Genomic DNA, 13,384 nt, shown 5'->3' on the forward strand with positions numbered 1-13,384 from the left:
ATGCTTAAAGGAGTTTGCCATGGAAATACTGTTGATGATGCATCCTCAAGATAGGTCATCAATAGTTGATTGGCTGGGTTCCACCACTCGGGTTCCTGGCTGATCAGCTGTTGTGGCGCTGACAGTAGGTCTCCTAACGCACAGGGGTATGGAGCGGAAGCTGCTGCTCCGACCCCTGAGTAGTGGCTGGTGCTTGAAACTGCAGGCTAGGGTCTCATTATTGAAAGCTGCTCCTTAAACAAGCACCGGCCACTACGGAGGGGTCGGAGCAGCTGCTTCCGCTCTGTACCCCTTTGTGGTGGCGCGCTGAAAGTGGGCATCCGATCAGCTGGGGTCCTGACCAGCAGACCCCAGCTAATCAACTATTAATGACTAGAGATGAGCGAGCATACTCGATAAGGCAAACTACTCAAGCGAGTAGTGCCTTATTCGAGTACCTTCCTGCTCGTCTCTAAAGATTCGGCTGCTGGCACGGGTGACAGTTGAGTTGCGGAGGTGAGCAGGGGGGAGCCGGGGGGGGGGGGGGGGGGAGAGGGAGAGATCTCCCCTCCATTCCTTCCTGCTTTCCCCCGCCGCTCCCCGCCCCCCTGCCGGCAGAGTCTTTAGAGACGAGCGGGCAGGTACTCGAATAAGTCACTACTCGCTCGAGTAGTTTGCCTTATCGAGTATGCTCGCTCATCTCTACTAATGACCTATCCTGTGGATAAATCAATAATATATTCCCTGGAAAATACCTTTAAAATGGTTTATTTCTGAGACAGATTTCCACTTTAATCTGTGTTGGATTTTTCCGAAGCGGATTATTATGGTGTGAACATACTACGCGATTCTCAGGGGTAACGTCTAATTGTTACAGTTGAACACTTGCGCTGTAGTTGTCCCTTCACTGGTCATTTTTCGCTCGTCTATTCTATGACCACTCGCTTTTATATAAAAATTTGAAAATTTCTAGAAAAAATGAAGGCGTTAATCCCATTGCTAAGAAGACACTGGGGTGATGACTGATGATTCCCGTTGAATACTTGCCTTTCCCATTTGTGCCTGGATTGCAGTTAATTTCCTGATTTGTGTGCTGCTCCCATACTAGCACGTTTTCATGAATAAATGCACGTTTCTTTGTATCTCTTCAGTGCTGTGATTTTGGAGCGCTACAATTGAAACTAAACATATTTTGTCAGAATCCATTCTTGATGTTACCGCTACTTTCTTGAATCTACCGGCATGAGCTTTTGTTTCATATTGTGACAAATATCTGATGGGAGACTTTTACAAAATTGCTTGAAATTGATGTCTGAGAAAGAGGGTAGAAACAAAATTGAGCTATTTGAGTAAATTACCTTAAATTTCTGGGTATTAGTCACGATGTGTCTGATCTTAAGTCACCTCTTGAGAATCTCCTTATTTCCATGTTATCTGGTTCACTCAGGAGATGATATTCCTTCTTTCTGGCTTCAGCCTCTTGACCTTCACGGCGTTCTTACTGCAACGGCCCTTTTGTATTGTAATCTGGATCGTTACCATTCATTGCTTCCCTGTATCCATATACATGTTTGTGTCACTATTAACGGTAAATTGTCTCTTTTTTTTCAATACAGTGTTGTGGTGACTTTATAGCATCCAGTGCGATTGTGAAATAATGCAGAATGTACAGCACAGTCATTCATTTCCCTTGCAGTGTGTCATGGAATTTTAGGCCATTTTTGCAGCAGTTGAATTTCTGGTTATGCAGTCAAATAGATTAATGGCCTTTATAGGCACTTGGCTTATCAGAATGCACATAGCACATATTTGCTGTAAAAATTTGCCAGAAGCGGTCTTATGATTTCCATCACATTTCCATCAACGCGTTTTTTTCAACATGTCCAAAAAAGGGGCGTGGCTTATGGGACATGGCCTAAATGCAGTCCCATGCACCAAAATGCGCTAAAATCTTGTTGCAAAAACTGGCATAAAACTAAGCCAACTAATTGGTGGTATAACAAAGGTGTCTAAAGATGCCCCAGATTTAGGATCCAGCATAAATCACTGTGACAAATCTAGTATATTATAAAGCGGTCTGTCTGTTTGCACTGCATAATTGTTACAGTATTAGTAAATTGCCCCATTGCTTCCAAATATTTACCATCCAAATTTAGTAAAACAATCCTACATAAGGCCGGTCTCACATTTGAATTGTGGATTCCGCGATCGCCATCCGCACATATGATATGCAGTAATTCCCGGACATTGAAATGCGTTGACTTTCGCTAGTACACTCACACTTGTGGGTAGCAATTGCGTATTGCGCAAGCAGAAGAAAAATAGCAGCATGCTCTATTTTTCCGTGGATTCCAGGCAGATGAGTTCCATTGATCTCTATGGATGTGTTCGATCCGCTGTGCATGCGCAATTACACTGTGTATGGCCGGGGATTCATATGCAGGAGACAAGATAATAAACTGTACTTCTGGGCTCTTCCTCCAGAAGAAAGTAGTGTTTTGGTTTTTTTTAAAGAGGTTTATATCACTTTCAAAAAAAGTAGTATAAACCAGCTAAGCCTAGAGAGCAGGATCCTGTTCTGAAGGCTCTCAGAACATCTCTCACCATGACAGCACAAGAGAAAGTCACCTGAGCGATAGAAGGATGTTTCCAGGGGGTTGGGCAACTTTTTGATGTCATTCCTTGCTTGCTTTCATACATTTAAGGACAGCGTATCATCCGTGCATAAAACCAATGATACGTCATCGCTGTGGCCAGGCATTGGCTGCCTTGGTCACATGTTGGGATATCGTCACAGCAGTGTAAGTATGGACTGACGTCGGAACCTTGAATCGTTTTAGGAGATTTTGAAGGTAATCGTGTATAAGACTATCTATGTGGCCCATTTATTAAGCTCTTGGGCACACAGGCTGCAGCCAAATGAGGAGACACCGGAGCTTCCCTGCTGGTTTGCCTCAGGGAGAAGATGCCTGGAGACTAAAGTTACGAAGTTGACAGAAGGGTCAGGCATAGGATGTTAGTAGGATAAACAAGCACTTCTTAGGATTTTTCCTGAAAAATAGAAACAGTCCTGGTAAATGAGACTAGACTGTTGGAAACTATGTTTAGGATGAAGTACTAGACTAAAAACCGAAGTTGTGTGATTTCCCAAAGTGCAAAGTAATAGAACAGAATACGATAGGCATGATTGTATTTTGTCTCAGGCCCAGTTCCCAAATCGTCGGACGTCTGTTTTTTGTTTTTTTTTCCTCTTTGGTGTGGTAATGGAGCAGTGAAGGGAAATGTATGTCAGAACTGACCCCTTCGTTTTTCGTTTTCTGTAGGATCATTCATGGCATCCAGTGCATCACTTGTAACTCTAGATGTCTTCCTATGGCGGACAGAAAAATGCTGCATGCAGCATTTCTGTCTATGAATGCTGGACCAGTGCACAAAAATGCCATCAGTTGTGTTTTGCTGGTGAAGCTACATAAATATTAATTGCTATATAAATCACTGCACATAAAAATATGATTTATAGAGATCCTTATACCATAGATGTCACTGCAAAAAAAAACTAAATTAAAATACTAATTTTATTTCTTTTCCATTAAAACTCTCCACAACACATATAAGACATACAAGATAATTGATCAATATGCACAATAGTAGAGCACATATTCTGTTTGCTGTTTACAAAATGTGGCGCAGTTAATGGAGTCAAAACATTACTAAATACCTACAAAAATAATAACTCAAGATTAGTAGAATCAGGTGATGAATCAACCTAATTCCAAAAGTAGTCCAGTGGATAATCCTCCTTTTACTCCCAAAAAAACAAAAGTAAAGGCCAAGGGAAAAAGCAAAATATAAATTGGCAAACTATTTATAGTAGTCCCTTCACTTCCACCTATCTAACTACGAGGTAACTGCCCTGAGAAGAACAACCTCACTGAACAATGACTGTCCACTAATTATATACCTCAAAGAGCCCTAAAAAGCCAATTATTATCATATATCCCAATGCTTTTCCCCCTGCTGATATAAAGCAGGGTTTGTCAGGGAATTAAAACATAAAGAGATGAACTCATGCTCCACCAATGGGAAAATGCATTGGAATCGGGCGTAACTATAGGGGGTGCAGAGGATGTGGTTGTATCCGGGCCCACGAGCCTTAGGGGGCACATAAGGCTTCTCTTTTCCATATAGTGAGCCTAGTACTATGACTAAAGCATTATAGTTGGGGGCCCTGTTACAGGTTTTGCATTGGGGCCCAGAAGCTTCAAGTTGTGCCTCTGATTGGTATACATGATTATGATAGTCTTTTTAGGTTTTTTTAGTTGCATAATAGTGGACAGTCATCATTGAGTGAGGTTGTCCTTCTCAGGGAAGTTACCTTGCAGTTACATAGGTGGAAGTGAAGGGACTAACAGGAATAGTTTGCCAGTGTTTTTTTGTTTTTTCTCTTGGTCCTTTAACTTTTGTTTTTTTTTTGGGGGGGGGGGGGGGGAGTAACAGAAGGATTCTTCACTGGGCTCTTTTTGGAATAACCTCTATGCATTTTCTAATTGTACCAATTGTACTAATCATGAGTTATTGAGTCAATATTATTTGCTGCTATTTTGTGATGTTTTGAATCCCTTAACTGTGCCACATTTTGTAAGTAACAAACTGTATATATGCTCTAGTAGTTAGGCTATTTCTCAATTATTTTACATATCCTATAAATGCTGTGGGGTGTTTGTGATTGAAAATAAAATTAGTGTTTTAATATAGGGTTTGTTTGGAGTGATCATGAATTGCTATGTAGTGCAATTAGTGAATTAAGGTGCATTTACACACTCAGATGATCGCTCCAAATTTGTCAGAAATTGACAGTTTTGAGCAATCATTTTGCATAGGTTAATTAGCCCTTTAGTACTTCATGTATGTATTTAGAGAACAGCGGATGGTCTGTTCTCCAAATACATCGCTATTGTTCTCCAGCAGGACAGCTATCCGAGCGGTCCGTCTTATCTTATCGTCCTGTTGGACGAGGATTTCATGCGGACCTGAAGTCAGCGATGGACGAAAAGTGCCCGGTAAGTGCACGATGCGCGCACATTTACACACAAGGATTGTCACTCAAAAGATGGCCTTTGTGCGATAATACGCTCACCAGCAATAGGCACGATTTAATAATGATAATCTACTGCGCCACAGTACATTATCATTACAGTTAGATTTCCTGCTATTGTCCTGTAAATACATCACCATTCACAGTCAGTAGCAACAGAGGGCTATGCGAAGTCCTGCCTCTGTATTAATAATAGTGCGCTCCCCCATCATTTCCCGTGTAACCGACCAATCATCGGCCGTACATTAATAAACTGGTTTTGATCTGGGCTGATCTGCAGTGCATCTGCCAAACTGCCTTTTCCTTCCTAATTGTTTTACTAATGTTTTGCCAGTCACTGGATTGGCTCCCTGTTACTTTTTGGATACAGTTCAGAATTCTGTTTCTCATCTTAGCCGCTCTCCATAGAGTTGGGATCTGCATCTAATCTTCTCATCTTTCTTCAGCAATTTGCTTTGTGCTTGTGACCTACGACTACTAATTTGTCACCAACTTCTGCACCGATTTCCTGACTTGTACCTGTGTTCTGTAATGCAAATATAGACTACGAAATGCGTTGTGTTCATTGTAAGGACCTTACAGTATTATGTGCTTCATGTAAGAATGCTCCTGCACTCAAGAATCCGATCTACTCCATTGTCATCATTTCCTTATCTCCATTAGATTGCCGGCTCCAGTCTTCCCGTTCTTTGCAGGTTCTTCATATCTCATAAGTACTGCTGAATATGTTGAGATTCTGTTGCAGTAATCCTTGGGGTTCAGTTTGTTTCTTAATGATGCTAAAAAAAAAAAATTCTGGATATTGAATGTTGGTGAGATTTTGCATTTTTTCAAGTTGTTCTCTTTAGAAAACCCGAAAGCAGAAAAATGGTTAACCTCGTCTTGTGCATTCATAGCAGGGGCCTGAAGAAGAGCTGCAAATCTGAGCTACATGAATGTCTGAAAGTTGTGTAATGTTTTAATCGTAGGTCCGTCCCCCAAGGCCAAATGTTGCTCGCCGACCCAAGAGTAATGCTGTGGTGGAGAGCCGCAGGACATCAATCTCCAGCCCTGACCAGTAAGTGACTGCTACCTCTGTGTTATTCGGGTCACGTCCTCATCTTGTAATGTCTTACTAAAACTTTCTCGGATTTATCAACCTAAGGTTTAAAAGGGTTTGCTGGGCAAAAACTATTGATGACCCATCGTCAGGATAGGTCATCGATCGTTAATTGCCAGGGACCCATCGCTGTCAGTGCAGCAGAGCAATCATGTGTCATAGAGACGGCAGCAGAAGTGTCCTTGTTGGCTTCACTCCCATCGAAATGAAAGGGAGCTGAAACAGCTATTACACTTCCGACACTTCAGCGCCCATCCCGGAGGTGGAAGTATAATAGCTGCTTCAAGGTCCCATTGATTTCAATAAGATTGGTCAGCTAGGCCCCTCCCGCTCCCGTCTCCTATGATGCATGTTTGGCCCGCCGCACTAACATCCGGGCTGGTCGATCAGGGGATTCCTGGGGACCTTGTGCAGTGGGTTTCTGGTGATTAACTATTGATGACCTGTCCTGTGGATAAGCCATCAATCGTTTTTGCCTAGAAAACCCCTTTAAATGTAAAAATATTAATAAAATTAGACATATACTGTATTAATGTAGGAGGAGAAGAATATGCTTGCATATTGTGGATATGGGATAAAAATCTGATCATTGAAGGATCCGACTACTAGGACACCCACTAATTATGAGAATGTGTGTCCCTATGTTCCCCAAATGAATGCAGAAGTGGTCAATTTTGCATAGTACTGCTTCATTCATTTCAATGGGAGTGCCAGAGAGAGCCAAATACAAGCGCTCGGCTAGCTATGGCAGTCCCACTAAAATGAATGGAGTGGTCTCTGTACAGTGCTACAGAATACAGAATGTAATCAATATATATAAGTAACTAGAAATAAAGACTGTGGGATCTGTGGTTATTGCACCAGATGTTTGCTGATTTGTACTGTTCAACATCAGAGGGATGCTTTCTTAAGTGCAAAGATTGTCCCTTTTCTGTACATGCTCACATTGCTTATAGGGGCATTTACTTCTTGACCAATCATACCCGAGATGGAAATACCCCTTTGTATGTGATGGCCAGGAGTATGGAAACAGCCGAGCAGGCTGTACTAAGCTCTTCCCATACTCCTGACTATTACTCCCTGCCGCATGCGGTGGGGACAGGGAGGGGGGAGCTCAGTTCTTGAGATGCCAGTTCATAGGTGGGACTCGCATCTTATATGGCATATGCTGTTGCTATGCCATAAAAGTCAGAGGTGGGAATATTATTTTAAGTCTTGCCCATGAAGTGCCAGTGGGGGATGGAATGAAGCACACCCTTTAGAGAGCCCTATCATCATGTGTAGAACAGATTTATACATTTGCATTTTCCTGCCCCCTACAGGGGCAGATTGGCCATAGGCTCTACAGGGAGATATCCTAGCAGGCTGGTCCGGTCAGAGGCCAGTTTGGTCAGGCATCAACACTTGGGCAGGTGCCTGGACCCACTGCGGAATTAGGGTTGATGTAAGAAAGGGCACCTGCTACAAACTCCTGCTAAGAAAGGGGTAGACAAAGGGTCAGTACCATGATCTTGCACACATAATGTACTATCTTCCTGCGCCCCACGTACTACTAATGTGGCTATACATAACATTTTTATTGCCCTCCAACTACTTGTGTTGGCCTTGCCTGCTAGTAATTTGGACCCAGTTAAATGTTTTTCTAGGCCCATTTTAAGTTCCCATCTGCCAATGGCCCCTTGAGCTGGTTACAACTAATTGGTAGGACAACGGGGGAATCATTAAAGGGGTTGTCTGCTGTTTTGCTGCAGGAATCAGACCGCTCCATACATGGCACAGTGGCCTGAGTTGGTACTGTAGTTTGAGTCCAATTGACTTCACCAAGACTCAGTCTGCAGTACCAACCCGGGCCACTGTGTAATGTATAGAGCTATCTGCTGCCAGCAACAAAATAGCTTGTAGAAGGGGAACAGCCCCTTTTAATGTATACAATTATGCCCAATTATTTACCATGATTTCATATTAAATTGGTTTGTTTGGTGACAGATTCCCCTCATGTAGCATCACTGCATCTGTTTATAGCACTTTTAAGTGCCTGTGTTAGGCTGTTTTTATATCTGTGGAACCTAGGCAAGTTTTTCATGCCCATTTTCTGTCTGTAATAAAGCGCCTTATTTTGCATCCTTTTTTATTTTGCCTACTTTCATTAGTGTTCACTGGAGCAAGGTGTAACTGGACCTCTTGGCTTAATGTGCAATGTATATTTTTAGTCATGTTTTCAAGTTGTCATATCGCCATACCCATCTGATTTTGTGATCACAATAAAAAATGAAGGTAGCAGTTTGCACAAAAGAATATAAAATGCTAATTTCTTTGTATAAGGTAATTTCTTCTCACAGGATGGAAGGTTTTTTTTTTCTTATTTTGGGTAAAAGAAGCTCAACATGGAACTCTACTGCCCTCTTGTGGCGTAAGATTGTAAAATGCCAAGTCGAAGCCCGAGAAAATGTTTATAAAATGTCTTGGATGTCCCTTTTTGGTGGGATATCATAGTTTTATGGAGTTTACAATACAGTTTTTAGATTTTTTTAAAATTCTCTTGGTACATTGCTAAAGCTTGGATGGTACATAACGACAGAGTCCCCCTTACTATATGTCTGCAAAACCAATGTAGCAGCTGCATTGTACATAGACTGTAATTGTTCACATTGTCTCCTGTAATAAAAGTATATTTTTTTCCGTTTCTTGGGCATAAATATCCACACGTGTAACCCTTTTGCTGCCAGTTTTTAGGTTTTTGGGTTTTTTTACATTTTGCACCTCAAGCAGCCAGGACAATTTTCATAAAATCCTAAATTTAAAAAATTTAAAAATCATACTAAAACTCAATACCTATATATTTTTTTGAAAATAGACACCTGGCACATTGTAAGTACACTCAGTACTTTATGTATACAAGCAACGTCATACAATTTTGATTTGTATAATTTTGTGTTATAAAAAATAGTTTACAAATTTATATTAGTGCCTAAAAGTGTGACCCAAGCAGAAAATTAAAAGCACCGTATTTCCTAAAAATAAAGGTTCAACATGTGTGGAGGTCGTACATACCACTTAAACTGATGTCTCTATCCACATATCTTTGTAAAATTACCAGAACTGAAAAGCCCAAAAGTGTGATTTTTTTTTTTAAGTTGGAAATTTAAAAAACAAAGTAACTATCTACAATGTAAAATAAAAGATTTACACACCCTGAAAAGCACCTCTAAACCCTTTAGGCCTCATGTCCACGGGCAAAAGAAGAATTAAAATCCGCAGCGGATTTTAACTCTTCTCCCGCCCGCGGATCCGCACCCCATAGGGATGCATTGACCACCCGCGGGTAGATAAATACCCGCGGATGGTCAATAAAAGTGGATTTTTAAAAAATGGAGCATGTTAAAAAAAGTCGACATGCTCTATTTTCGTGCGGGTCTCCCGCGGGGGCGGCTCCTGCAGGCTTCTATTGAAGCGTATGGAAGCCGTCCGGATCCGCGGGAGACCTAAAATAAGAATAACTCAACCGCAGCGGGCCGGGCACGTCTTCTCTTCCTCACGGCCGGATCTTTCTTGCTTCGGCTCGGCGGATGTGCGCAGCGCATGCGCGCGGCACGCCGCCGACGTGCCATCGGCGTACCGAGTTCATCCGCCGGACGAAAAAGAAGATCCGGCCGTGAGGAAGAGAAGACGTGCCCGGCCCACTGCGGGTGAGTTAATTCTTTTAAATTCCTATTTTAAGCGCTCATGTCCGCGGGGCAGGAGGAACCCGCTATGGATTCTCCATGGAGAATCCGTAGCGGGCCTGATTTTCCCCGTGGACATGAGGCCTTATATTTCCTGAACGCAGACCTACTGTTTGTGGTTGTCTTGACAGGCTACTTATAGTTGTGCCTACCTTCATGTAATTTTGTGACAAACAGAACTAATTTAAAAAATACATTCGCATCTAAAACCCAAATCAACTTTCTGTATCAAATTCTACATTCTGTATCTCAGACTGTATTGATGATAGAGTACTGATTTTTTTCTTGTTTTAAAACTACGATTCTCATCTTTAAAGGAGCTTTATCTTTAAATCAGGCCAGAATCAAAGTTCTAGCTGCAATGCAGCCTGAAATATATAGACTGTGGAAATATATCCGAAATGAGATCTGCAGTTATATGAAACTCTCAATTCAAATGGTTATATCTCAAGCTGTACTGCAGATAGAGTTTTGTTTCTGGTCTCCTTTTAAAGCAAAGATTGTTAGCTTTATAACAAGACCACAACACTCTATCTGCAATAGGACCTGACATATAACTGAAGCAAGGGCCAATATTCTATCTACCTGGCTTCTAGAGTGCTACTCTGCAAGGGCATAAGTAATATGCCCTGGGCAAAGATAGATACAAAGAGAGCTGGAGGCAAATAAAGCAATAGCAATCACCTGCAAACGTGGAAGAACCTACAAACTCCATAGAAACGTGGCCTTGTTTCTGTTGTAACAAGATCTCATTGCTGCATTATAGAAGTGTGCTAGTGTCACCAACTAAAACATTGCTCTAGGGTTTTGCATTACTTTAATATATGGTGCTAAAATAGTTATATGTGTTTTTCATTTGCTACTGTTATGAATAGGTAAAACCAAGTGTTGAAGTGACATATAGGCATTTGCACATGCATCATCAGACATCCTTTGTTGAGATAAAACGAACATTAAGACTTTTAATTGCCATTCATCTGGTGCATGAGTTTTATTTAGGCCATTTTATAGATTACTTCCATTATCACAGTCACTCCATTTACTATAGGGAATAGAATATAGGGGGGAAGCCTAGGGAATTAGCCTACCAATTTTTTAATACCATATTAGAGTATTGAGTCAAGAGAGGGAGCAGCTACAGAGCCAGGTAGTGTGCCTACTGTGTCCGTGGTCCTTCCTATCAGGGGCGTAACTATAAGGGATGCGGTTGCACCCGGGCCCAGGAGCCTTAGGGGGCCCATAAGGCCTCTCTTCTCCATATAGGGAACCCAGTACTATGAGTAAAGCATTATAGTTGGGGGCCCTGTTACAAGTTTTGCATCGGGGCCCAGGAGCTTCAAGTTACGCCTCTGCTTCCTATACTTGTTCTTTCTTAGCACAGATGGGCTATAACTGCAAACGACCAGGTCTAGCACCACTGCTATCTAAGAGAAACAGAAAGGCAAAACTCTAGCAAATAAAAAAACTCACAAAAATGGTATCCCTGAGCAGTGGAAAAACATCGCCAGGTCAGATGAGTCCAGACTTCTGCTGCGCCATGCTGATGTGAGGTCAGAATTTGGCACAAGCAGCATGAATCAATCAAACTTTTTTGTCAGCTGTTCAGAGCATGTCAGAACCTTCATTTAATGTTTGGTAAATACAAGGAGCTTCCTGTCCACATGGGCCAATATTCCTGCAGAACGCTTTCAGAGTCTAGTGGAATCTAAGACCATGACGAATACCTGCAGTTCTGAAGGCCAAAGGAGGTCCAACGTGCTACTAGATTGGCGCTTCTAATAAAGTGGCCGTTCAGTGTAGAATGAGATACAGTTAATAAGATGTCAAGTCTACGAGTAGTCATCATTTCTTGCTTTGGATGTTTATTACAGTCGAGTAGTCAATATTTGTTCATGTAAAGATTCTTCACCCTCTAATCTCATGTAAAAACTATTATGTTTCTTTCGTCCTCTTGTTATAATCTCCGGCTCATTTAAATGTCAATTAAATTTGAAATATCTACATTTGTCAGCAATTCCTAGCGCTGGCCATAGTGATGTGAGGCAGGCCTGTCCATGATTTCTCACCATGCAGATCCTTCTCATTAAAAAATAAAGCCATGCACTTGTAATATTGCACACAGGCTCCTCGCTACCCGCGGCTATTGCAGGATGCGTGTCTGACATGGTATTTAAAAAGAAGCAAACTGTCACCAGTGTCACGTGCAGGTGTTAACACAAGAGGAGCGAAATGTGCAGTGCATTACAGGCAGCGGTCTTGATCAATGATGATGAGTGTTTGACATACAGTATATTGAGCTTCAACACAGCAAAATCTCAATTATCTTCAGTGGCAGAAAAGTCTAAACATCTTCAAGTATTTTCGAAAGTCTTAGAATAATATGCACAATGCCGAGTATGATGTGTGTACTAGTAGACAGCGCATTGAGAAGCAGTCATTATGAACGTGGCAACTTTGTCCTGTCTTTGCTCATTTGTGAGTTCAATTAGCGGTGCCGAGGTTTTTATGTTCCACTTCACAATTTTCATTAAAAGTTCTCTGTTAGAAGAAGAAATCCCTTTATCCATGTCCTATTAGGTGATGTCTATCAAAAATATACTGCACATATATATTTTTAATGACTTATTGATTTTGAATATTTTTAGCAATTTTCTTATTCGGGGGCAAGTGCTCCATTTGTTTGCTTCAATCCTTCAAGCATTGATTCTTATCGACCCTTGTTTTGGCCTTAATGGCTTAAAAGTAGCTATATGCTGGGATATACAGAAGTGGCAGGTATATGGGCCACCCAGATTCTTTTTTACAAATCCCAAACCAATGCTATTCATGAATGTAAAAAGCTTGTACAGGATTCAAAGTGTAAACTTTCAGATGACTTTTCAGAATAAGCTTTCCAGTGTGTAAATGAGGAATAACTTTAGTTCTGACCATTATATTGTATCCTGCATTTTAAGCCATTTACCTCCTCTATAGGCTCCATCTCTAATTGTCAGTTGTTCCCGAGCTCAGCACTAGGAAAGTGATGTAGACTAGCTGCTATGATGTCTCCCATAAACAGCACACACAGGAAAGAGGGGATCTTGCTCACCTAACTCTCTGTGCCACACACTCAGAAGCAGAAGCAGCATGGAGGATGTTATACAGCAGTACTGAGTAGTGTAGCTGCAATTCAGCAGTGGGGTGAGACAGTTAAACACATTTCCTGGAACCAGCAGGATCTCTGTGTCAGTCAGTCTTTCTCTCTCCAGCTGCTACTTCTTCCTCCCTCCTAGACTTTTAGGGACCACAATTGTAGCCTGATCTCTCAGTTTATGGACTTCATTGTATCAGTAAATTGCAATCGATCATTGCACAGGGAGAAGATGAGAACATTTCTTATATTTGCTTCTACTATTGATTTATGGAAGTAAAAAACACTGAAGTTTAGTTATCTTAAATGTATTGAGTCAATGATGGCTATGGTAGAGAGCCTAAAATGTTATTGCTTTG

General features: G+C 41.5%; 1 protein-coding gene across 4 annotated transcripts in view; it reads left to right on the forward strand.

The window, feature by feature from the left end:
• The window catches only part of DENND1A (DENN domain containing 1A), a 674,161-nt gene that overhangs the window by 647,860 nt on the left and 12,917 nt on the right, over nucleotides 1–13,384 (forward strand). For 3 of the 4 annotated variants that reach the window (XM_066580802.1, XM_066580803.1, XM_066580804.1), the window contains one exon: nucleotides 6,043–6,131. In XM_066580802.1, the coding sequence (XP_066436899.1) occupies nucleotides 6,043–6,131 (89 nt within the window). Of the gene's footprint in view, nucleotides 1–6,042; nucleotides 6,136–13,384 lie in introns of those variants that run through there. The other variant, XM_066580806.1, reaches the window with a different exon arrangement.

This window comes from Eleutherodactylus coqui, chromosome 10 (assembly GCF_035609145.1).
Source record: "Eleutherodactylus coqui strain aEleCoq1 chromosome 10, aEleCoq1.hap1, whole genome shotgun sequence".
Classification (NCBI taxonomy): domain Eukaryota; kingdom Metazoa; phylum Chordata; class Amphibia; order Anura; family Eleutherodactylidae; genus Eleutherodactylus; species Eleutherodactylus coqui.